The 26332-nt window shown below is 37.8% G+C and overlaps 1 protein-coding gene across 3 annotated transcripts; it reads left to right on the top strand.

Moving 5' to 3' along the window:
- Positions 1-1993: 1993 nt before the first annotated feature.
- LOC140166008 (transmembrane 9 superfamily member 4-like) lies at positions 1994-26107 on the top strand. Of its 3 annotated transcripts, none has more exons than XM_072189379.1 (18): positions 1994-2033; positions 5999-6112; positions 7532-7675; positions 9062-9171; positions 9834-9942; positions 10535-10593; positions 12452-12594; positions 13915-14067; positions 15117-15187; positions 16246-16378; positions 17000-17081; positions 17820-17895; positions 18347-18526; positions 19393-19472; positions 20703-20766; positions 21650-21769; positions 23274-23363; positions 24500-26107. In XM_072189379.1, the coding sequence occupies exons 2-18, from the start codon at positions 5999-6001 to the stop codon at positions 24647-24649; spliced, it is 1878 nt and encodes a 625-aa protein (XP_072045480.1). In that variant the 5' UTR covers positions 1994-2033; the 3' UTR covers positions 24650-26107. The 3 variants fall into 3 exon arrangements, with proteins under 3 accessions (XP_072045480.1, XP_072045479.1, XP_072045478.1); XM_072189378.1 differs by lacking the exon at positions 1994-2033 and adding an exon at positions 3067-3094; XM_072189377.1 differs by lacking the exon at positions 1994-2033 and adding an exon at positions 3084-3171.
- Positions 26108-26332: the final 225 nt, after the last annotated feature.

The following is a 26332-nucleotide window of genomic DNA, read 5'->3' as shown; positions in this document are numbered from 1 at the left end:
ATTATGATAATGTTTCATGAATTCATGTAGTATAGATTAGGCCTGCCCCAAGCAGCCCAACCCTATCTTTTTACCGTACCCCTAAAAATTCTAACAGAAGAAAAGGCAATAATTACCCTCTGCACCATGTTTTTGGGCCCAAATAGAGTAAAATTGTTTTGTGCACTCTTCGCCGCGCAAACTGGCCAATCAAAAGAGCAAAACACACCTTTATTTCAGGCTAGTCTAAAATTGAAGTTTTTTGTGTGCACGCTTAAAAGCCCCGGGACAAAAAGTCAGTCCCAGTAAAACCAGAACAAAATATACTCGCCCCCCAAATTTTAATGCTTCCGCTGAAAACATTTCCACAATTCAATTCCACATCTTTTTTTTTATCAATGTCATGAGTACAATTTCATGAATACAAGTTTTGTAACATTAATATGTTTCCTCCCATGTCTCTGTCCTTTGATGTAGGCCTACTTGTGCTTTTATCTCAGCGATTTGAGAGCAGCACTATATTGGAAGGAAGGTAATAAAGGAGGTCAAATTAGTTTTATACCTAATGAGCTATACTTTTTTGTTAACTCTGTTTTCATGTTTTCTAGCTTTTTCTTGTATGTGTATCTTGTTTTTTGCGCCTTGGATTAGATTTAATTTTCTAGATAAATGGCGCATATGCTTATTTTATTATTATTATTATTATGAGCCAGGGCCCCTCATATTTAAAGGGGCATTTCGTGATCCACAGCCTCATCCCCCCACTTTTCCCAAAAAAGTTGAGATTTTACACCATACCTCTGGCTGCATAATGTTTATGTACCAAATATTTCTTGCAGATTAATTCGTTTAGCAAAAATCATATCGCCAAATTTGAATTTCGTTCTGGTGCACCAGAACGAAATTACAACACATTGTCTATGGAGCAGTGCCCGGGGGAGGCACTCCCTATCTGAAATGGCAGGGATGTGCCTCGGCCATGTTAAAAGTAGGGGGCATTCAGGTCAAATGTACAATTACAAAAATATGGGGTCATTCAGTACACAACCTGAATAAAATGGGGTCATTCGGTATGAAACTTTGAAAAAAGGATGGTCATTGGGGTAACAAAAAGTAAAATGGGAGTCATTGAGTACAGGATTGCCAAAAGAGTGTCATTAAGTACACATAAATAAGTGCCAAACTGCGTAAAAACAACTTGGCCACCTTGGAAATGTGAAAAATCTCATTATTTCTGGAGGAGAACACAAATACCACCTAAATTTGGGGATTAAAAGGGGGGTCATTGGGTATAGCAGGAAATAGAAAAAGGGGTCATTGAGTACATGAATTTTTTAAAGGGGTCATTTGGTAATAGGTAGGACCATAACACAAAAAAGGGGATCATTGGGTACAAGCCGGTTTGAAAAAGCCGAGGCACATGCTGCATATCTGTCATGGAAGTGCCCCCCCCAGGGGAGCAGTGTAATACACATAATCATGCATAACTCGCAAACGCAAAATCGGAATCAACTGAAATTTTGGAAATAAGCTTTTTCGTGGATATCTAGGCCTATTGAAAATGTCATAAAAAGAGGATGCTAGGATCACGAAATCCTCCTTTAATAGGTATGACCAAAAAGTTTTAGCTTCATATAGATGGGGTCAAAAAGTTTGGGGTTCACAAGGGGGGATAAAACAATTTTAAACAAGAAAAAAAAAAACACCCACCAAGGGTATTTCTGAACACTCCTAAATCTTCAAGATATTCTACTCTGAATCTCTAACTTTAGTTACATTTATATACATGTAGGTAACACTAAAATAAATTTATTCATTTAACATTTTATTCTCTAAATGTTTTACCTTTAAAGAGTAAATGGTGGAATATCAAATTTACCAACATTGTACTTAGAACTTGGAAATATTGTTTTAAATTTTTGTAATATTTTGTGCTATATTAATGGATTTTTTTTTCTGAATATGTGTAACACAAATTAAATAAATTATTGACGTCATCAAAAAGCAAATCGATTTCCACGTTGAAGCCTGTGACTAAGCCTCCAGTAATCAAGGTAAAACATAATTAAACAGAAAGTGTTGTTATTTGTACCTAAGTAGTCGGATATATAAGTGTTACAAGATGTTACAGGTGAGAAAGATTATGAAACAGAGTTATAAAACACGTTCAATTCAGGATAACTTTTTGAGTCGCCGGGAGTGCCGAATTCGCCACCCACCGTACCAGCAACATTAAATGCCCAACCCCCTATGTGTTGTTAATTTATGTCGCTGCCAGGAAGTTCTTTATTTGATATTCAGAAAATCAAAAATTTATGTACCCAACCCACTTTACAATTACTCGAGAACTCTAGCTTCGAATTTGCATGCAATAGTTTACGGACAGAGTCTCGGAGAGAGAGTATTTTGCGATATCGGTGACGGTGTTTTTCGGTCATGTCGGTTGCAGCGGCAGCGCTGACATTGTTTGCAACAGATGTTATTCTGTTAGTGTTGAAAATGTAAGTTATTTTAATGAGTCAACTTTGTCTTATATGAGCAAAGATTACCTATTTTGAACAGTGTTAGTCGGGATTATGCACTTTCAGTTTCTCACGCGTTTGAACGGGAATTGGATTGCGTACTTTTTCGATGTCTAGTGAGCAAATTTCTTCAATATTTTGAGAAAATGATGTCAAATTTTCTATTCTATATTGTTTGGTAATAATTTCTTTTGCCAATAGTATGTTTAAAGTTGTAATTTTGTGTTTTTGATCGTAAAGATCGGATATTTTCGTTCCCGATTCGAATTCTGAACCCTTCCCAAGGGTGCCGATTTAAACAGAACTTTGACGATAATTTTGCCTTTTGGACACTAAAATGCATTTGATCCTTAATTTTGTTTCAACCGAGTCTTAAATTAGCAAGCACAATAAGGTTGGAACCACTTTTATATACATTGATAAAATTTTAAAGATTTTTTTTCAAGTTTCTAACTGGCGCAAATCGTTAAGTGTGTATTTCCCATTGACATCCAAAATGGCGTAAGCCAGTCCTTAATATACATAGGTACGGCGTATATAGGACTGGCAAGCAAGTCTAGTTGAAGCCTGTGACTAAGCCTCCAGTAATCAAGGTAAAACATAATTAAACAGAAAGTGTTGTTATTTGTACCTAAGTAGTCGGATATATAAGTGTTACAAGATGTTACAGGTGAGAAAGATTATGAAACAGAGTTATAAAACACGTTCAATTCAGGATAACTTTTTGAGTCGCCGGGAGTGCCGAATTCGCCACCCACCGTACCAGCAACATTAAATGCCCAACCCCCTAGCTGGAAATGTGTTGTTAATTTATGTCGCTGCCAGGAAGTTCTTTATTTGATAATAAAAAAAACAAAAATTTATGTACCCAACCCACTTTACAATTACTCGAGAACTCTAGCTTCGAATTTGCATGCAATAGTTTACGGACAGAGTCTCAGAGAGAGAGTATTTTGCGATATCGGAGTTTTTCGGTCATGTCGGTTGCAGCGGCAGCGCTGACATTGTTTGCAACAGATGTTATTCTGTTAAGCTGGTTTCATACTTTCCTGCCGCTTGCCGCTTTGCCGCCCTGAAGGTGATTTTACTTCACTGCGCAATCGCACCAAAAACGCTAGCGGTGACCAGCGGCAAGCCGATATATCGATCACCCCACCGCTTTGCCTTGGCGGCAGCACCGCTGGGAGTTGAATTCAAGTCAACTTGGAGCGGTGCCGCTCTGACGTAGGAGAACAAAATACGATTTTGGAGCGGTGCTGAGCGGCAAGAGTGGCTTTCAGAGTCACGCCGCTGCCGCTCAGCGGCGTGCCGCTCCGCTTGCAGACAAGTGCAAGCGGCATGATGAAGCGTCACGCCGCTCAGCGGCAAGCGGCAGAAAGTATGAAACCAGCATTAGTGTTGAAAATGTAAGTTATTTTAATGAGTCAACTTTGTCTTATATGAGCAAAGATTACCTATTTTGAACAGTGTTAGTCGGGATTATGCACTTTCAGTTTCTCACGCGTTTGAACGGGAATTGGATTGCGTACTTTTTCGATGTCTAGTGTAGTGAGCAAATTTCTTCAATATTTTGAGAAAATGATGTCAAATTTTCTATTCTATATTGTTTGGTAATAATGTCTTTTGCCAATAGTATGTTTAAAGTTGTAATTTTGTGTTTTTGATCGCAAAGATCGGATATTTTCGTTCGATTCAATTCTGAACCCTTCGTAAGGGTGCGAGTTCGCAGAACTTTGACGATAATTTTGCCTTTTTGGACACTAAAATACATTTGATCCTTAATTTTGTTTCAACCGAGTCTTAAATTAGCAAGCACAATAAGGTGGGTACCACTTTTATATACATTGATAAAATTTTTAAGATTTTTTTTTCAAGTTTCTAACCGGCGCAAATCGTAAAGTGTGTATTTCCCATTGACATCCAAAATGGCGTAAGCCAGTCCTTAATATACATAGGTACGGCGTATATAGGACTGGCAAGCAAGTCTAAACAGTGTTGATCTTGATGTTTAAACAGTGTTGATCTTGATGAAGTGCAATTTTAGAAACATTTTTGATACGATTGCCTGAGTGACCGTGTACGTGATCAGCTATGTTTACTCAGCTCAGGGATAATTGAATAGTCGGGATAGGCGACTGAAATCACGTGACAAAACCGGAAGATGTAGCCTAGGTCTAGACAATAGGCGGATTAGCTAGCAGCCATTTTGTTAGCTACATGATGTTATTCGCGCGTCGTTATACTTACATACAAATATAGGAGTTAACAGGTTTACATGTACAATTTTAAATTATATTTTGAGTATACAATATATTCTGTAGTAAATCGATCAAATGCCGGTGATTGTTCAGGTATTATGCTTGATAGAATTAAACTGTCTGACCAGCTAGTATTCTCCTCCGCCGTCAGTGTGATTCCAGTCACTCCACGTACCGTGTTGTGAAGGTGGAGGAGACTAAAGCTGTATTGGTGAACACTCGTGCGTTAAAAATTATGTAGCCTAGGTCGAACAATAGCGTGACATAGTTCCCGACATTGCCCCTATGAACAGGCACCCTCCCGGTTTACTTCTCATTCTGAACTCCCATCAATTTACACTGGTGTATAAATGCTTCAGCGAATATGGCTATAGATTTTGAATGCAACGCTCGAGCCTTGGAATGAAGCTCATCACGTCACGTCAGTGAGCAAATTCGTGGCTAGACTTCTCAAGCAACTGTACTTGTTTATATTTTTAGGGGTGGTGCAATAATTATGTGTACCCCCGGGGTAGTGAATTATAGGGGGGTCAAAGATTTTTCGGCAGGCCAAAGGGGGGGGGCAAGCATTTTTTGGCAGGTCGAAGGGGGGGGCAAGCGATTTTTGGCACAGATATTTTGGGCATTGTTTCTAGATATATTACAGTGCTAACCAATCACAAGTGCGTTGGCATGGTTGGATTCACTTCTGTGTTACTCGCGCATAGTCGCACACACTGACGTACATCAGCATCACGCAGTGTACGCAAAAAATCTTCACGCTATTATTAGTCTTGATTCATGCCCGTCTCCACCTGGGGCCACATACTGTATGTTACGGGTGTAAGTAACAGCCAACAACGGTGACTGATCGATTCTCTAGCGGTGGGGGGGGGTGCTCAAGACTATTGAAAGCTGCGTTCATTTTATTGGAATTCCCAAACTTACTTTTTCAACTGAATTGAACAGTGATGAAGGTGAATTTTTGCCCAATTTTCAATCATTGAATTTATTATAAAATATTTAAAACAATGATTTTTTGGGGAATTAAACCACATTTATTAAGTGCTGATCGCTGTAGTGCCGATGAAAGATTTATGCGCTGTTGTGATTGATCATTGGGACATAGGGGAACAGATAGTGGTACTGTGGTAGTATTTTATGTTGTTGGGTTGGGGTTTTTTTTTCAGTCTCAAGGAATCAATTTATATTGATTGTTTGATATATTCATTGAAATTGTTGTTTTATGTTTGTTTTTAGATGAAGGCGCTGTGGATAATATGTTTACTTTGTGGTGTGCAATATGCCTCGCCATTCTATGTACCAGGGGTGGCCCCAGTAGAATTTGAACTGGGACAAATGGTTGATATTAAGGTAAGCATGTTTAAAACACAAAGTAGCCAAGGTAATCAAATAATCTTTAAAGTTGTCACCATAGGCTGTGCAAAGATTAGCCAGCAAATATATCTAAAATGTAGTCAATTAATTTTTCCAGCTATATCTCTAATGTCTAATAGGGCCGGGGTCGGCACCGTTTTTTGATGTCGACATATTTCTTTTCTTGACGTTGACAGTGTGTCGACATACATTTGGGTTCCGAAAAAAATACCAGGACTTTTGTTTTTCATGATTTTAGGAATATTTTAAACATTTTAACCTAAAAATATCTAGAAACACAGTCGGCAATTTCAGCAAATTTCCAAGATGGCCGTCTTCATATCAAGTATGTAGCGATAAAGTGTACAATTTACACCGGAAAACAAGGCAAAATACTGCCAAAAGTATGACCCCTGAAGGCAAATAACATGAAAAATTGGCAAAATAGTAGGTAAAGATAAGATTTGGCATTGCATTTTGTTGAAAATACATTGGAAATGGCCAATATTTTGAGTGAAAATGAGCTTGCCTGACGAAGTTTTACTGGGCCATTGCCTTAGCACTATGTCGCCATGGACGAAGTTCTGCCGATATGTTGACATAATTCACTTTGTTGACAGGATTCCGACAGAGGACCTGTTGACACCAGCCTTAATGTCTAATGGCAAAAGAGTTCCATGAATCCTTCTGGTGCAACACTGGAAATACCGTAGAATTCCGTCTAGAAGCATATATGCCTCTAAACGAGGGGTTTTTTTAACGAAAGATATGAAATGCCAATACCCTTCTCAAGAACATTGCAATAGATTGGTCTTACAAATATTCATGTTTGTACAGCCGCCTTTATCAGTAATATAGTTGTTCAAACTCCAAATAACGTTTTTGTTGAGAGTGTCTGCCTCTTGTCTCTTGTGTCAAAAAAACCTCGTTTAGAGGCATATATATGCTTGTAGACAGAATTTTACGGTATATTGCCGAGTGCCAACCGTAACTGTGTTGTTTCCACTTACGAAGCTTGAAGAAGAAATTTATTTGATGATCACAGGTCTTATCTGTAAAGATTTGAGTAAAAAAAGGCTGGAAAGATAACACGGAGCTAGTCCATTCAAAGCTTTAAGTATGTGATGAGAAGCAATTTCAGTTGTGTCCTAAAATTGTGGATGCAACCAATGTAATTTCTGCAGAGTTGATGTGATCATATTTTTGAGTCTGGTGATAATTTGGGCAGCACTGTTTTGAGCGTGATATAGGAGTTGAATTTATAATGATGGAAGACCATTTTAAGAAAGTGGATATCCATAGTCTAATTTTACTTTCTCACAAGCAGCTTGAGCCATGATTATTTCCTTAAATATTTTCCTTTCAAACTGTGTCATTCTCTCTCACTCACATTTTACCATGACTTTCTGTGCGTAGGGGGTCAAATTGACCAGCACACATACACAGCTTCCTATGGAGTACTACTCTGTGCCTCTATGTCCACCGGACGATGTTATATACAAATCGGAAAATCTGGGCGAAGTCCTCAGAGGTGATAGGATTGTCAACACTAAATACCAGGTGAGTGGGGTGTACAAAAAGATGATGAATATTATTCAGCAAATTCCTGAATGGCCATATATAAGCTGTGCAGCCCAGGCCTTGGAAAAAAAGCCAGAATTTCTGTTCGCCATTTGGCCCCTTTATCTTAAATTTTGTGGGGGCATTCACAAATTTTTGCAGGCCGGTCCTAATATTATCCACATCAAGCTGTAGACGGGTACTCCAGGTGTTGAAATAAACCAACATTTTTGAGAAATATTCGGGGCCTTTGCTCTTAAATTTTTTGGGCCTTTACAAATTTTCGAGGGCCAATAGCCCTTGTGGACCAGCCTATTTTTTGGCCTTGGGCCCTATATCTGTGCCGCTGATGCATGTGTACAAGTACAATGCTTGCTTTTGAAACACAGGATTCTGACTGTGTTTTGTATGATCAATCAGAAACACCTGTTCAAAATCTATTTTTGTCATTTAAAAAATTATATAAAACTATATTTTTCTTTAATGAAATGTGAATGAAATAAATTGCACTGAGCTAATTTGAACAGCTGATGGTGATTTAGTGTTGTCTCTCATGGTATGTTATTAAATTATGTCCAGCTGACACAAAGGCTTTTGGTTTGACAGGTGTGGGTAATGCTTCAATTTTGCTTCCAATGTAATTTTGTTTTCAGTAAATAATAAAATATGAGCCCAAAGGGTTTTTCTTACAATTGCCTGCCACCCCAGGAGAACAACATGAGTCAACATGGCCGCCCTATTTATAGTATAAAGCGAGCACGCCATGATGAGGCGATGCTACGCAGCTTGGTTAGCGAATAAGGTGTTCATGTTTTGAGCCTAATCAATCGGTCCATTATTCAATTAACCAATCAGAACCCCACTTTTGTATTTTAATACGCTCATTTTTACGCTGTGTAACAGCCCTCGAATTAAGGATCTGAAGGGGCATGGCAACTTTTTTAGGGCAAGTTGATAATTGCCTTGGGTTTCACTAAAAAGACAAGGCAGCACGGCAGTTTGTAATATTTCAAGAGGGCATCATGACAACTGTTGAAAATTTGAGAAGGGCACCAAGGCAATTTCTCAAAAGTGAAAAAAACTCACACAAACAGTCTGATAGATGATTTTATAGTGAAGGGGAAGGGCTGGGGCTGGGGCCGACGGCAACTTCATTAGAGGGCACGGCAAGTGACTGCCTTGGGTAAAAGACATATTTTGAGGGCATTACGGCAATGGGGATGGGCACCCACGGCAAAATGCCATGGGTGCCGTGGGTTAATTCGAGGGCTGCTGTGTAAATGCAAAAGTGTCAAAAAAAGTGCCATCCTTCTTTGTAATCAATTGTAGACCCTTGCTTTCTTAGTATTGCACACAGAATAATCATGCTGCTTTTCTTATCTATAGGTACCAATGACTAAAGATATGCCTTGCCAGGTTCTATGCGTGCAAAAAATGAAAAAGGGTCAGAAAGGAACTCTTGCGCAGCGCATCAGAGAAGACTACAGCGTGCACTTGTAAGTACAAGAAACCAATTTGTCGGTAGAGTGCAACACTATCGTAAGTGCAGTAAAATACAATAGCTGCCTTTTGTAAAACACCTATCGCTTGCAGCACAATCCCCTCATCATGTTCATTATGTAAAGTGTTGATGTTCTGTATACTATCCTGATGGCCACTAAGCTAACCCAAGATATCACCTTTACATGTAGTTAAAAGTAAGTACATTTATTGAAATGTTACAAATGGCAGCTATTGCATTCTACTGCACTTACAATGGTGTTGCACTCTGCCAATGAATTGTTAAAATAAAAGAAATGGTAGCCTCAATATTTCTTTGTTGATATATTTGATTGTTTGTAGGATATGAAAGATCTTGTGTGAAAGAAAAATTCCGGGCGGGGGTTCTTAGTGGAAATGAGGATACGGGGATGTGTGGCGATGCATTGAATGATGGCCCTCAAATTTGGTTTAATAAAAGGTTTTTTTAATTTTCTTGAAGTGCAAATTTTTTAGCAACATTTGTGAAGATTTTCCAAAAACGTTTCATTTTGTTTTTCATCAAATTTGGCAAGTTGAGTCTCCCAGTCCCACACATCCCCACTCAAACCACGGCTTGGTTTTGAAGCAATCTTTATGGTATTGGTGTTAATTTGCTTTTATGATTTCTATTTGACAGAATTGCGGATAATTTACCAGCAGCAACCAAAATAGTGTTACCAGATAAAAATGATGAGCCACCACAGTATGCTCATGGTTACAAGCTCGGTTTCACTATGGATAAGAGTGTAAGTCAGTTTTGATATAATTTGACCACCCATTCCGACCCATAAGTATTATAACTGCTCCATGAGGGCCAAAGGAGGCATTTTTGAAAATTGCGTTACTATAAATATTACCTTATACAAACATTAGGCTGTTATATACTGAAAAAGGTCTAGCATACTTGATTCTAAAGTTTTGTGATATTTTCTTATGTATTTTATTGTTATTTTAGCTCCATATTGTTGCCTTTATCTCAATTTCAAATTTGGCTAGGTTCATTTGACATAATAATTTTTTTTTTTTTTTACTTTTTAAGCTGTAAATTTCGTTTGATAAAGGCTTTGGAACTTTTTTTCTTTTTTTTTTTTTGAATTTATTTATTTTAATTTTATTTTTTGAATTTTATTTTTAATTTTTTTTTGCAAAAAAAAAAATAAAAAAACTTAGGGTCGGGCCTAATTTTAGGGTAGGTCGGGTTACGCCAATCAAACAATTTTTTTTAGGCCTAACTTCTACCATCAATTCACAAACAAAACAAAAATAAAGTGTGAAGTTCGTAAATAAATAGACTGAGAAATGTAATTTAATTATAAATTGTTTGTTTGTTTTGTACAGGTGTATGTGAACAACCATCTTGTCTTGAATATGCAGTACCATCAACCAGACCCATTAATGTAAGTAACAGGGTTCCTGCAGTCCTTGAGTTTAAAAACACCTTTTAAAGGCCTTGAAAATCCTGGAAATTTGCACAAGGTCCTTGAAAGTCCTTGAAAATTGGAATTTTACCTGAAGTATAATTTTGACCAAATTTGGGGAGTGGAGAGGGGCTATCACTTTTGTTAATATGTGCCGCATGGAGAGCCGCATCATGATTATTGTGTTGTGGTAAGTGCTTGAAAATAGAGCTTTTGGACCTTGAAAAGTCCTTGAATTTAAAGGCTTCAAGGTGCGGGAACCCTGAAGTAAGACATTCAAGCAGTAGAGAGCTTGCGATTTCCAAATGTATGTATCACACTCCTGTTCAAAATCCCATCACATGAGAATGATTTTGAATAGATGCATGGGAATATGATATGTACGTTTGGAAATCGCAAGCTCTCTATTATGTTCAATTTCACAGACCATTGCTTTCAATTTCAGGATAAAAGAGCAATGCTAAGTGTAAAAAGAGTAAAACCTTTATCGCATAAATATAATGTAGAATCATATTTTTTCTTTAAAAACGTGCAGTAACACAATATTAAGTTAATCTGGATTGGAAGCACTTGTCAGTTTTGTGCCATGCAGGGTTCACAGCTTGCTCTCAAATAACCGGGTCCACTTTTTTATGCTGGACCCATTCAGATCCCATTTAGTTGAAATTTGCGGGTCCCAAATTGATTTTTGTGGGTCCAAATTGTACTTTTGTATGAAACTTCAGAAACCCCCGGAAATGTATTTTCAGTACTGGCACAAACGATAAATATTAAAGTATGCTGAATTTGGCACCCAAAACTTACCAAAGTCGAGTCAAATTACTGGGTAAAGGACGACTTGCCGCGATCGGCCGACTTTCTCATAAAGAACTACAATTACTACCTACCTAATAACATGCACTACTTTAATCATCTAATTATTTGGTTATTTTGTTATATTTGCTCGGTTGAAATATACAACTACCGCAAAAACGTGTTTTCGCGATGTCACCAGGAATTGACCCTGTTTTGTTGACATTTTTATTGTAACATAATATTTGCACTGTCCGAAAAAAAATTGCAAGTCAACCTCTTCCACAGTTCCTCTCGTATCGCTGATCAAATATCTGTGCATGAAATAGCGATGAGGTGTGTATCATGTTGCAGCAATTTTTGTAATTGTATGTAATTTATGAATGAAAAGTGAGCCGATTGAGCTTGGTTATCGCACAATGGCGATCTATGATGATATTTTCTATTTCTTGGATGGGATTTTTTCCGGGTCCAAGCACAGCCTGCTGGACCCATTCACGGCATTCAGGTTACATAATCTTACTTTTTCCGGGTCCAGTGAGTTCAAAAAGCGTCCTGGACTCGAAAACGCGATAAACTGTGAACCCTGGTGCCATGTCCGGGTCCCACTGATAGTTGTCTTACAATTATATAAAGTTAAGCTGGGATATGTATTCAGTATTGAAATGCCAAATTCCTGCAGAGTATACGGGCATGGGAATGGCTCTTTTGAAAACTGCCTAAAAAGTGTGTGAATTCGGCCTTAAAAGGCCCAAAACATGCTGAAGGGAAAAAAAATCTGTAAATTTGGACAACAAAACTGCCTGAATTCAGGCAAAAGCCTGAAAATTCTCATGCCCGAGGATGGGAGAAATGATAATTTGCAGGAGACCAGCAAGTTGTGTGACCCACTCATTTGAACAAACATTTATACCTGAGTCGATCATTCAGTGTTCAATAACTGCAACCCAAATCATTGGGAATAAATTACAGCTTGGCTGGAGTTAACCGCAGATTGTTATGTCATCATATTCATAATTTGTGCAAACTTTGTTGTGGGTTACAGAAATTCATACCGCATAGTTGGATTTGAAGTGTTAGCCAGAAGTGTGGAAAAGGGACAGCTAGTCGAAGAGGGAAAGGAGTGCAAAATGCCAGAAGAAATGAAGGATAAAAGAATAACACCACAGGCACTACCACTTGATCAAGGTGAGAGGCATACTGATTTGGACATGGGGGATGTATGATGCTACATTATTTTATGCACCATGTACACCACATGCTTTGAAAGTTACTAGTATTATTATGTGTGCATTGTGCTATTCCAGTTGAAATCCTTACACCCACTGTGGAAGACAAGACCTTAATCTTCCACACAGGGGGTGTAGATTTCAAATGGGAGTCATCACCCATTCAGGTAGGCAGCTTCAAAATGATGCATGCTCCATTATTAACCTGACAATGGGCTATTCCATTTAAAATCCACACTACCTCTGTGGAAGATTTAGCTAAAGTCTACTGCAGAGGGAGAGTGAGTTACAAATAGAATAGACAACTGGGTAACTTCCATTTGAAATACCCACCGCAGTTGTGGAAGATGTAGGTGAAGCCTAATACAGGGGGAGTATGGGTTTCAAAATGATTAACCTTGACCAATTACATTTGAAAAACGATGTGCTGTATAGTTTTGTGTTATGTTATTTGCATATTTATGAATATTAATGAGTTTATTTGCATATTTTGCTAAAATTTTCATTAATCCACTGTGCAGCTTAAACGCAATAACCGATCAACTTCATTATTATGTTTTCAGGGTTATTAGGAGTTAAGAAAACCTAATAATGATAATATTGGATGGCTTAAGCATGATACCATAGCATATCGGATTCGTCATACAAATATCGAACTCGCCGTTGGCTCGTCCGATATTTTTATGACTCATCCGATATGTTATGGTATCATGCTCAGCCATCCAATATTATATCAAATCCTTACACCCACTGTGGAAGACAAGACCTTAATCTTCCACACAGGGGGTGTAGATTTCAAATGGGAGTCATCACCCATTCAGGTAGGCAGCTTCAAAATGATGCATGCTCCATTATTAACCTGACAATGGGCTAATCCATTTAAAATCCACACTACCTCTGTGGAAGATTTAGCTAAAGTCTACTGCAGAGGGAGAGTGAGTTACAAATAGAATAGACAACTGGGTAACTTCCATTTGAAATACCCACCGCAGTTGTGGAAGATGTAGGTGAAGCCTAATACAGAGGGGAGTATGGGTTTCAAAATGATTAACCTTGACCAATTACATATGAAAAACCTACTACCCCTGTGGATTTAGAGACAAAATAAGTTTACCAATTGACCAAGCAATACATGCTACCGGAAATATTTTCTAACAGTCATGTAATAAAGCCTCACAAGAGTATTTTGTCAACTTTCTGGTATTTTTGTGAGAGCTGGTCACGTTTGTTTATTTATTGTTCATTTATTGTTTGTTTTGTTTATTTATTTTGTTTGCAGATGAGATTGAAGTGATGTTTACTTATGAGGTGAAGTGGACGCTGAGTGATATCAAATGGGCCTCACGTTGGGACATTTACCTCAACATGAGTGATGTCCAGATCCATTGGTTCTCTATCATCAACTCACTGGTTGTAGTCTTCTTTTTAGCCGGTAAGCACCTTAGAATCTTGTTTTATAGATATTATTCCAGGCACGTCAATAAATGCTTCAAAAAGGTGTATGTTTTCTAGACTTGTACCCAGTCAGGATGGTCTGACGAAACGTAGTCCATTTATGGAGTGAAAATGGGTCTCAACTAGAAGATATGTGGTCAAAAGGTGCTATGCCTTTGTCAAATCTATTTGATTTGCCGCATTAGACTAAATATATTATACTAGCTTGCAACGTACACTTGCAACATGTGATTAAAAAAATCTCTAGTGGTCAATCGCTGGTAGTGTTTGCAGTCGATAACAGCATTGTAGCTGGCGATGAAGTCAATCTGTTGCAATTTGACGCTAGGACATGCTAGCGACTTATTGATTAGATATCGGCAGTCTCTTTTCTGATAATTGCCAACAAACGCTACACAAATTACGATTGCTTAGTATGATCCATGCATAATGGAGTTAAGAGTAGGACACAGAGTGTTAAGTTGAACTTGCATGCCAGATCATTGATTTCGTCAAACTCTTGAAAAATATCAAATGCACCTCTCAACTTTTCTCCAACAAGCCAATGAAATTGTACTGTTCATTGAACAATGTTCAAGTTGTTTCTTTTTGTCCAACATGTTGGGGGAAATGTGAATTGGATTGGGAAAATGAGGGTGAAGATATTCATGCTCATATTTTGGGGCGCCAGCCCCCCGGGGTAAAAGCAGGGGGCGGCCAAAATGTAGGGGCGGCATAAAATTGATTTTTTTTTTTTTTTTTTTTTTTTTGCTCTTCACTTTTTCAAACGACAGAGAAAAAATTTGGGTCAACCTTTTCGGGCTGTTGAGGAAGGGGCGGCAAAATTGAATTTTCTTCAGCCCCCCGGGGTTGGGGCGGCCACGGTACGCCACTGATATTTACCTAGTACCACTGTAGAAGAAAACTTGTATGGTTGTATTTTTTTCCTTGTTATTTTTAGAAATGTGGTTAAGAAGTAGCCTGTATTTCATTTTATATGTATCTTGTGTAATGATTGAAATGTATCTCCTGTGTATCGTGTTACAGGTATTCTCACTATGATCATGATCAGAACCCTCAGACGTGATATTGCAAAATACAACAAAGACGATGATGTGGTAAGTCTCTAAGGTTTTACAGTGGCAAACGAGGACACACTTGAGAAATCTCTGTGTAACAGTGAATGTACAGGAATCGTGGACATTCTGAACAGTGTTTCTAGATCGAAGTTGGCATAAGAACGTGTGTCCGTAGTTGGTAGTAAAAACTGAATAGGTTTGGTTGGATGTCCATGATTGTCAAGGTATATACATATGGTTGCATTTGTTAATGAATGCCAAACAACGACAGTCGACCGTTTCTTTACTTTCAAATGAGAACGCACCTGCAATGGGGCTGTCCACGCTTATATTTTGCTGTAATGGATTGTTGATAGTAAATGTTGCATCCTGGGTGTAAGGGTTTTATGTCCACATTTGATTGCAGGAACATTTAGGGGTAGGGCTGGGTATATATTTACATACGTCAGAGATGTGGGGTGTTACAGTGTATTTTATGTATGGTGCTCAGAAGTGCAGCTTCTTATAATTTTGAAGGTTCAAAAAAGATGCTAAGTCGCCCATTCCGTGGTTCCTCAATATGCAAGGAGAGCCCCAAAGACAGTAGACATGAAAGGAAGAAATTCCGCAACTTTACACAATGCTGCCAGATCGAGGCTCTCCTTGCATATTGCAAAACCGCGCAATGAGCGAATAGCACTTGCCTATACGAGACTAAAAATATGCTTTTCATCTGAAGAAGCTGTGACAGCAGAGAAAATATCTTGCCCTTCCCAGAATCCTTTGCAACATGATACATCACCTCAGTTCATCAAATGACACTTCTGTTACTTCATACAGATTTCATTTGGTTTTAAAGTTGAGAATAGACTGACTAAACATGGATCGATAGTCATGAAATAAACAAAATTTGCAAGCTCTGGATGTGCTCTGTAGCCTCTGTTCATTGAGGTACCTACTTATCACTATCTAGTATCTACCCATGTTGCACTGGATAGCAAATCAGTACAGAAAATTGAAATGAAAGAAATGCATTGTGGGAAGTATAAGATATCTTCTCTGCACTGACAGTGCCACAAGTCATTGACTGTGTATATCATTAATAATTCTTTCCATAGGAGGACACCATGGAGGAGACAGGCTGGAAACTTGTACACGGTGATGTGTTCAGACCACCCAAAAATAAACAGCTGCTTTCAGCATTACTTGGTGCCGGAGTGCAAATATTCTTTATGTCTATGATTACTGTAGGTAAGTTATGTAGGCATAATAGTGACCTCAATCACCTCATATCTGTTTAGGGGCGCTATGGCTCATTCTTTAAATTTATATACTTTTTCACTTATTTCCAGACCTGAAACTTTTCCCTCTTATAGGCTGATATCCTCTTTTTTTACCTGAAATTTACACATTATTTGTTATTTTCTATCCAATTTGAGGTTTTTAGCTTGATTTTGCACTATTTTATTCTCTTTTTTTTTAAAGCATTTTCCTTTTTTTTTTTTTTACAAATGGTCAATTTCAGGTCTATATTTCAATGTTGGCAACAATTTGAAACATTTTGCCACTCATGTGAGCACATCAAATATTTAATAAGCTTTTTGCTTCAAATCAAAGTTCTCTGCATGCAACATACAAAGCAGAATTATCTGAAAACAACTTGTAGCATTCTGGTAAAATTACAGTGAGATCAATGGTACTACTATTGGGATATTGTGAGGCCACTCACATCCCTGCTTATAATGCCCATCCAAATTATCACAAAACTTAAGTACAGTTAGTACTGAATGCAATGGAAGGATGTTGCTATCGTATATGATTTCTCCAGAGTTATTGTTATTGGCAATTGTTGTTTGTCTTTATCCATTACAGTGACAGCCATGTTTGGTATGTTATCGCCTAGCAGTCGAGGAGCATTAATCAGCGCCAGTCTCTTCTTATTTGTATTTATGGGGTAAGTCACTCAAAATAGGGAGCACTCAAAATAGGAAGCAAAAACAATATTTGAATCCAAACTTCTCAAAGCATTGGGTCACAAAATGACAGTGTAGACAGCCACACAACTTTACACACAAATTCTCAGTATTTCTTTTCATTTTGATATAGCTGATTTTCATGCAGAGACGTAACAAGCTGGTGGACAAAGTGCATGGGCCCGGGGATTCAGGGGCCATGAGAAAAGGCAAAAAAAAAGGCCCCACACAGCTCCTTGTCCATGGGCCTCCTAGGCTCTTGCTACGCCCCTCTATTCACGTACAAATGAGAATTGTGACAAGAATTACAGATGTGAACAATTTAGGTAACTCAAAACCTGGCAGATATCAGTTTTTAAAAAATCAGGCTGTCTGGCAGACTACCTGTTTTTCTCTATTTTATTATTGAGAGTACTGACTATTTCTTGCTTAAGTGTAATCAGGGTCGGTTTTATCACAGGGCACAGTGGGCCATGAACTAGGGGGCCAAAATTTTGAGAGGTTATTCAAGCAACTTGTAGCAAGAATTCTTAATAAATTAAGTAATGGATGGGCTGGGTATAACACTTAATCTGAAGAGGGGGGGGCAATTACGTTGCCATGTCTAGGAAAAATGTGGAAGCATCAGATTGTCAACAACTTTGACCAATCATGGAATGAGGAAAACAAACTATCACATAACTCATGTTGCTATATTTCTTTGTCTTTTTATTTTTTAGGGTGTTTGGCGGTTACTTTGCAGCCAGGGTGTACAAAACAATGAAGGGAATTCAGTGGAAACGGTCCGCGTTTATCGTAAGTTGTTCAACACATTACTCAATTACTAATTGAGGGATCCGTGATCTAAATTAAAGGAATTTATTTATGAAAGCAATTGTTTTCTTGTGAATGTAAACATTGGCGGTAATAATAATTTTGCATCCATATTGTGAGGTGTATTATGAAAAATCTTTCCTATTATGAGGTCAAAAGCAAAATATTTTCATGGTAAATCACTGACATTTATTTATTTTATTTTATTTAACAAGCAGTTTGATTAGGACACATACACATCATCACACACAAGATGTTGCAAAATGTGAGTAGTTCACTAAAAATGTGCGTAGTTCAACATCATTTTTCACTGGAATTGTTCAAAACGAACCATGTTTACAGTTAAATCTAACATTCCAAATGAACTTGTTCAAATATCACACACAGAGGTTATGAAGGGTATAATATTGTTTGACTCCATTTTGTCTTTCAGACTGCAACAATGTATCCAGGTATCATGTTTGGTACTACATTCCTCCTCAATTTCTTCATCCTCGGCAAACATTCATCGGGAACCGTGCCATTCTCAACCATGGTGGCGCTCTTATGTATGTGGTTTGGAATATCACTGCCGCTCATCTACCTTGGGTACTATTTTGGCTTCAGGAAACAGGTAAATGCTGGGTGGTAAATACTGCAAGGTTTTAATAGGCCTGCAGTGTAAAGATAGTAAAGCCATCAGGCCAGTGGGGTAGCCAGGTTTTCGGAACCGAGGGGGCATAACTTGTAAATGTACCGACGGAAATATTTTTAGCCGACGGAAGTTGTTGACCCCAATTTTTTTTTTTGCCAAGGCCTGTCGTCTACCTATGGTCTAAGATGAACCGACGGCAATGATGCCCCCTGCCCCGCAGGCTGGGGAAATAAGCATGACAAAAGTCTTTGAAATAACTATCAATGCACGTGTGAAGGGGCTATGGCCCACGAAAGCTATGTCGTTATCAATTGTACTAGAGTAAGGGTGAGCTTAAACTAAGGGTTTTTTCCAGAAATTAGCTTTTTGTCCATTGTTTGACTCCATTTTGTCTTTCAGACTGCAATAATGTATCCAGGAATCATGTTTGGTACCATGTTCCTCCTCAATTTCTTCATCCTCGGAAAACATGTCTAATTTGCCAAAAATCAAAAGCTTGAATCCACATCTCCCTCTATGTATATTTTTATTACTTTAACGTAAGCTTGCTCGGACAACAATGACCTGCCTAAACTTGAGATTAAATAGCTAGACATCGTTCACAAGGGTCACTATGCTGTTGTTTCACTAAGCCTTTGTTTAAGTCAAAGTCGACTCAAGTTTAGCTAATCCATAGTTACGCTAGAGCTCTGCAATCACCCTGTGAACAAGATTTGTGTTGAATTCCAGCGTAATTGACAGATGCACAAATCACACAAGGAAATGTCGGTTTCAAGGAGTTCTTGAGACTCGTAACAGGAGTACATATATTAATAAGGAATGATATTGTTTGTTTATTTTGACAGCCCTATGAGCATCCTGTGAGGACGAATCAGATCCCAAGACAAGTTCCTGAACAAGTTTGGTACATGAACCCATTCCTTAGGTAAGCTTACAATGGGGATTGCAACATGGTTCAACTTGATCTAAAGCAAAGTGCCTCAATGCATTACAAGCAGAATGCAAATTAGTGCACTTTATATATCAAAGTGTGCCAGGCTTATAGCCAAATAGTCCAGATAACACAATTTTGTCCTCCGTGAGTCCAGACCCCTCTAGTCTAACCACTGGTAAATTCTAAAATACTTTTATAACTAAACCGTTTGGGTTGTTGAGATCCTTCATTGGTTTGCCCAAGATCAGGATCTCTTTAATTTTGCTTGTAGAAAAGTATTCATATGATACTAACAGATTTCAGATACATGCAAAGAGAGTAGCCTCCGCCACGTTTGCCATGTACGTAGCAAACTGATTTTAAAGTGTATGGTTGTGTCAGTGTGCATTCTCTGTGTAAAACATTCTGCCAATAACCTTGTGATTTGCACTGCATGCGCAAACATTTATAACATCAATGAATACCGGCGGTATACTATTTTGCCCTCCATGCCTGACAAACCAATACGGGTGTATTTACGATAACGTTGGGCAAGGAAAATTCCCAGTTGGGTACTCTTTGGATCTAACCGCTTTAGGTATCGTCGGTTGCAACACATGTGAAGGTCAAAATATGTTTTTGAGAAAAACATGTTTCAAGGATATGTTACTAATCACGGTATTGATACCCCTCCACTGTTATCTCTCAGTGGCCCGATTCCATTTGAAATTGAAGTTTAAGGTACAAACTATTAAACTGTATCTTTAATAGTTAAAAATGGATAACTGTTATAGGATATAGCTAGCTCTAAACCTTTACACCACTATGTGAAATGGAAAATTTAGAAAAATCAGTCTACGCCACTATGTATTGCGACCTACGATATGACTTTTTTGACCTGTAGGATGTACATGTAGTGTGTTTTTTGAAGTTTTAGAAAGTAACTGAAATTGAGCAAAATTGTGGACTATCCCTAAGATTGATATCATAAACAAATATATTATAGTCCTCTTGCGCTATGAAAAAGGATGTTTATCCAGGACCAATTACTAGTAATTACCCCCTTTGGCCAATTTCACTCCCAGCTGGACAAGCCCACCCCAATGATAAACCACAGTAGACAAGCCAAAAGATAGAAAATTGTTATGTAATAATAGTATGATGGAATCTGTTGGCATACTTTTCACACCATGTTGAAAGCTATATCAACATGTATAACTTGATTTTTTCCTCTATTTACAGCACACTAATGGCCGGTATTTTACCATTTGGAGCCGTATTTATTGAGCTCTTCTTTATATTAACGGTAGGTTTGTGCATTAGTTGTTTAGAGGACATTGTGCGGAAAAATCATTTTGCCTTTGGAACCGGGGAATATTGCGAGCTGCGTAGCCCCAAAGGTACAAAGCAAAATGTTTAGTGTTTTCACAATGCCCTTCATGTAAGTGATGCAAAGTTCTTAGCCTTATTCATAACTGTTACTGTTCGACTTGTTACTTTACAAAATAGTGAGATTTTATTCTGACAAATTGTGAAAATAAACAATTTTAATCACAAAAGTATACCTCCACGTATATTCATCTAACAAGAAATTTGATTGGGATGCACATATGGTGTGATATGCAGTGGCATATCCAGGATTTTAGTGGGGGCCAAAGGCAAATTTTTGTCCCCATTTGTCAATTTTTTTGTCACATTTTAGTCATTTTAATGATACTTTACCATCCCCATCTTATCCCTGAAAAATTTGTATATGGGGGAATTTTCCCTCCAGGCTACGCCACTGTTGATATGCAGAAGATATTGAGTATAATACATACACATGACTTCAAATGATTAGTATGAAATATATTTTTCATTATATACCTTGCATTGTAAACATTGTAAGTGGTCTTGAATAAAAGTGTATTACTTTTCACTATCCATTGTAAAGCAAGTAATGTAACATGCATTTGATGGTTAAACAGGAAGCCCCACACTTGGCTAGTTCTCCACAGAAGAACTGGCAATACACCTGTTACTTTGATGACAGACAGAACAGAATTTGCATGGACAAATTTTAACCTTGATTAATTCCCCAAGGAACTTGAACCAAAAGTGGGGCTTTCACTTTAAGGTTACATTATGATATTATTTATATGTAATTTTAGATGTTGCAGCTTTTGATTGTTTTTTTTTTTGCATTTCAGGCTATTTGGGAGAATCAGTTCTACTACTTGTTTGGTTTCTTATTCCTTGTGTTTATCATATTGGTGGTGTCATGTGCCCAGATATCTATAGTCATGGTCTACTTCCAACTATGTGGGGAGGTAAGTGATAACAAGTTAATGCATTAAAGTGTCTCATTTTGGTGGTGTCATGTGCCCAGATATCTATAGTTATGGTCTACTTCCAACTATGTGGGAGGTAAGTGAAAACAAGTTAATGCATTAAAGTGTCTCATTTTGGTGGTGTCATGTGCCCAGATATCTATAGTTATGGTCTACTTCCAACTATGTGGGAGGTAAGTGAAAACAAGTTAATGCATTAAAGTGTCTCATATTGGTGGTGTCATGTGCCCAGATATCTATAGTTATGGTCTACTTCCAACTATGTGGGGAGGTAAGTGAAAACAAGTTAATGCATTAAAGTGTCTCATTTTGGTGGTGTCATGTGCCCAGATATCTATAGTTATGGTCTACTTCCAACTATGTGGGAGGTAAGTGAAAACAAGTTAATGCATTAAAGTGTCTCATTTTGGTGGTGTCATGTGCCCAGATATCTATAGTTATGGTCTACTTCCAACTATGTGGGAGGTAAGTGAAAACAAGTTAATGCATTAAAGTGTCTCATTTTGGTGGTGTCATGTGCCCAGATATCTATAGTTATGGTCTACTTCCAACTATGTGGGGGGGTAAGTGAAAACAAGTTAATGCATTAAAGTGTCTCATTTTGGTGGTGTCATGTGCCCAGATATCTATAGTTATGGTCTACTTCCAACTATGTGGGGAGGTAAGTGAAAACAAGTTAATGCATTAAAGTGTCTCATTTTGGTGGTGTCATGTGCCCAGATATCTATAGTTATGGTCTACTTCCAACTATGTGGGGAGGTAAGTGTCATATTTTCACTGAAAAAATATTGTTATTGAAAAGATGGAGTAACTCAACTTTTCTTTCACAAATATAAGTGGAAAAAATATCTGAAATTAATTAGCAACATCTATAGCTTAAATTCATACTACTGCTCTCCCCATGGTTCATTTAGAATTGGTTAAATGAATCATGAAAGTACTCCATCCTTCAGAGGGGATGTTACGCTGTCGGTCCCGTGTACAGAGAGCCATACCTGTCATGTACATGTATCTCGTATAGTTTTGAAAAGAGTAGGGTGTTAACCCCTGACTGTTACCAACCCATGGACCCCAATGGAAATAAGCTTCAATAGAGGCTTTCTTTGATTATCCAGGGTTGTCAAAAGCTGATCAAATCAAATTTAAAAAAGTAGTTTGCAACGAGCACAGATCTAAAGCGACTGTAATGGTTGTGATGGTTTTACATTTACAACATTGTGACATAGCTGTAGCAAAGAGGGATCACTTTGTGGTGTACCAATGCAGAAAGTGTTTTAAAAAAAAGTTGATTACAAGGATTTCGCTGGACGAAGTTTATTCAGATCTTTTTTGTTTTACCTCATTTTTGACCCAAATACAAAGGTTCATGATGATCAGTACTTGTGTTATTTCATTGGTGGAAAATGGAAAGAAAATCTTACCATTTATCAGGAGAATCAATAAGTGTTATAAATGATAATATAATGTACTTTTTTCTTTACAGGACTACCATTGGTGGTGGAGATCATTTATAGTATCTGGAGGCTCAGCATTTTATGTGTTCCTGTACTCAATATTTTATTTTGTAACAAAAGTAAGTACTTTGAATGCATTACTGTAAAGAATGAATTTCATTTAAGGGGGTACTACACCCATGTGGTAAATTTGTGACTATTTTTGCATTTTTCTCAAAAGATAATTACACACTGGTAACAAAAGTTATGTATATTATTGGGGCAAGGAATCCAATTGCTACACTGAAATTTCAGTGACTCAAGACAAGCGGTTTAGTATATAAGATAGGAAACGAGGTACATCCTAGTGGTACCTCATTTCTGGTCATAAATAACAAACCACTTGTCTTGGGTCACTGAAATTCCAGTGTAGTAATTGGATTCCTTGCCCCTATAATATACATAACTTTTGTTACCACTGTGTTATTAGTTTTTGAGAAAAATGCAAAAATAGAGACAAATTTATCGAGGGGTGTAGTACCCCCTTAATTATATAGCCCCCAGGTGACATAATTACATGATCAATGAACAACCTTTCTACTCTCCATTCCAGAAAAATTCAGCACTAATTGTTCGAGATAAAAAAACATTGTCAACTTCTGCCAAATGAAACACAGCTCAATCCTAATTATTCATTTAGTACCAACTGGCAATGAAAGGCCCAATAACTATAGGGCCCCAAAACATGCATTTTTATGGTGTTTTTCACATACTGTGCCAATCAAGTCTAAAGACTTGTACAAAGTCTAATTTCAATTCATGCATTCTAATTTTTGGAAAAGACCATTCAATACACAATTTTTTGACCACTTCCTGTCCCATAGAAAGCATAGTTAAAGAAAAAAATGGGTGCCTTTTGGACATTGGCTCAATTCGACAAGCAGTAAGCAGCATGCGCATAACCCTCGTAAAAAGGAATTTTGATCAATTCTAATGCTGATTTGCATACTGTCATGCCATTGAGCGGCATGACACACATGTACCGCAGACAAACAAATGCAATCAAGGCCTGTCATTGACTGATATGTCATGTGGCAGCAGTATGACAGCGGAATTAAGTATGAAACCTCTTTTAAAGTAGTTTCCGTTTATGTACAGCTACTTGTTCAAATAGTGCCTGCGTAAGATACTTCCCTTTTGTCGTCATCGTTTTGTTTTTGTCTCCACTTTATCCTGCAAGAAACTCAATTTTTTCATTGTTTTTTTTCCATTTCAGCTTGAAATTTCCCAATTTGTACCGGCCTTACTATACTTTGGCTACACCTTCATGATGGTGCTCACCTTTTGGATACTCACCGGCACGATAGGTTTCTACGCCGCCTACTGGTTTATTAGCAAAATATATGCAGCTGTAAAGATTGATTGATGACACACACCGCATTAGGAGATGTAGATGAAAAGATTTCAAAACATTGTGGGAACATATGTGTGATGGTAACATACTCAAAGAGAACTTCTGATAGGGGAATGCACAGCTAGGATATCTATACTACTTATTCTGTGGTTTTCTGACTCTTTTGAGATACCAAAAATCGCAGGCTTCTGGATTGTGTGAATAATGGCTCTGCATGAAAGGACTTTTTTAAGAGGTAGGGGTGATGGTAATCGTAATTGGCTGTTACAGCAAATTTAATTTTGTTTTGCTTGTATTGTATGTGTAACAATGAGATACTTGCTGGAGTACATACAATTTTGATTCACTGTCAAAGTTATGTAACACCCTCTAACTGTGCCTTGTATCACTTTGAGTTTGGTAGCGATGACACTCTCGCATATAGAGAGGTCTTTGGACTTCACTACTTATCTCAAAGCGACTCAAGGTGACTGAATCACATTAAATGTCCAGAGCCACATGCAGTGTAATCACTACACAATATGTGACATGATCAAGGGGAATGAGTCGGATGTCGCTAATATTGTTTTTGAGATATTGGCAAAAACAGCTTTCAAATTCTTTTGTTTTATATTGTTTTCAGCCATTGATATATTGCACATAACTCGGTAACCAGATGTCCGATTTTAATGGGGTTTGCATCAAAGTGTAGCATTTGTACACTGCCAGAAAATAATGTAAACAAAATACTAATTGAAAATTGCAGACATGTGACTCATTCCCCTTGATCATGTCACATATTATCTTTCAATTGAGCTGCCTTTCAATTCTCCTGGACAAAGAACTTTTGGCTGCTTGTTGTGGTTTACTCCTACAAAAACTTGGAGAGCTGTTCTTGTGTGTGTTGATAATTCTATAAATAAGGTTGATGAGGGTACTGCACCTGTGTAGATATGCATCCCTTAATGATGCTGATAGAAAGTATCTAGGGCCACCATGAGCAGTGATTCATGTAAAGGGTTATTCCAGTTGAAATCCATACACCCTCTATGGAAAACATGGCCTTAATCTTCCACACAGGAAGTGTGAATTTCAAATGTGGTTATCTGAATGGGTGACTTATTTTGAAATCTGCACCCCTTCTGTGAGAGATTAATGTCATGTCTTCCATAGAGGGTGTATGGATTTCAACTAGAATAGACCAAAGTGTGCCTTGTGATTTTGGCATAGTGCACTATAAATCACTTGGGTCTGATTTCTCAAAGCTTGGCTAATGGTGAGGCTTCCTAAGCCAGCAGACTAGCCCTATCAATGTAGATCCATTTTATTGATTTATCTGTATAGGTGATGTGCTATGTGAAATTGTAAGGACTGGTATAGGAAGCCTGACCACTCACCATGCTTTGAGAAACCAGCCCTTAGTGTCTTAACTTTCATACATTCCAGTAGGTTCATTTATGTGATTCAGTTGACTAGGGAGTTGCTTAAGGTCAGAGTAATGGAAGACACATTCGTCCACGACCGAATTTGAGATTTTTTGATATTTATCAACACTAAGATGTATTCTTTCACTTGAAACTGATAAAATGCAACTTGCTAATATTTATTCGTATCTTTGCTTGATTTATTTCACTCTTTTCAACTCTAAAAAGTCACATGGCTCAAGACAGCTTAGTAAATTGGCGGGAAATAATGAGTCAGAAATGCTGAATGCGA

This window comes from Amphiura filiformis, chromosome 12, assembly GCF_039555335.1.
Source record: "Amphiura filiformis chromosome 12, Afil_fr2py, whole genome shotgun sequence".
In the NCBI taxonomy this organism is placed as follows: Eukaryota; Metazoa; Echinodermata; class Ophiuroidea; order Amphilepidida; family Amphiuridae; genus Amphiura; species Amphiura filiformis.
This window is presented reverse-complemented; position numbering and strand designations above follow the sequence as displayed.

Bases quoted from the DNA above. Each gene is read 5' to 3' on its own strand.
- LOC140166008 (XM_072189377.1), top strand. The intron at 17,082-17,819 runs GTAAGTCACTCA...TTTATTTTTTAG, and splicing joins TTCTTATTTGTATTTATGGG to GGTGTTTGGCGGTTACTTTG. The intron at 17,896-18,346 runs GTAAGTTGTTCA...TTTGTCTTTCAG, and splicing joins GGAAACGGTCCGCGTTTATC to ACTGCAACAATGTATCCAGG.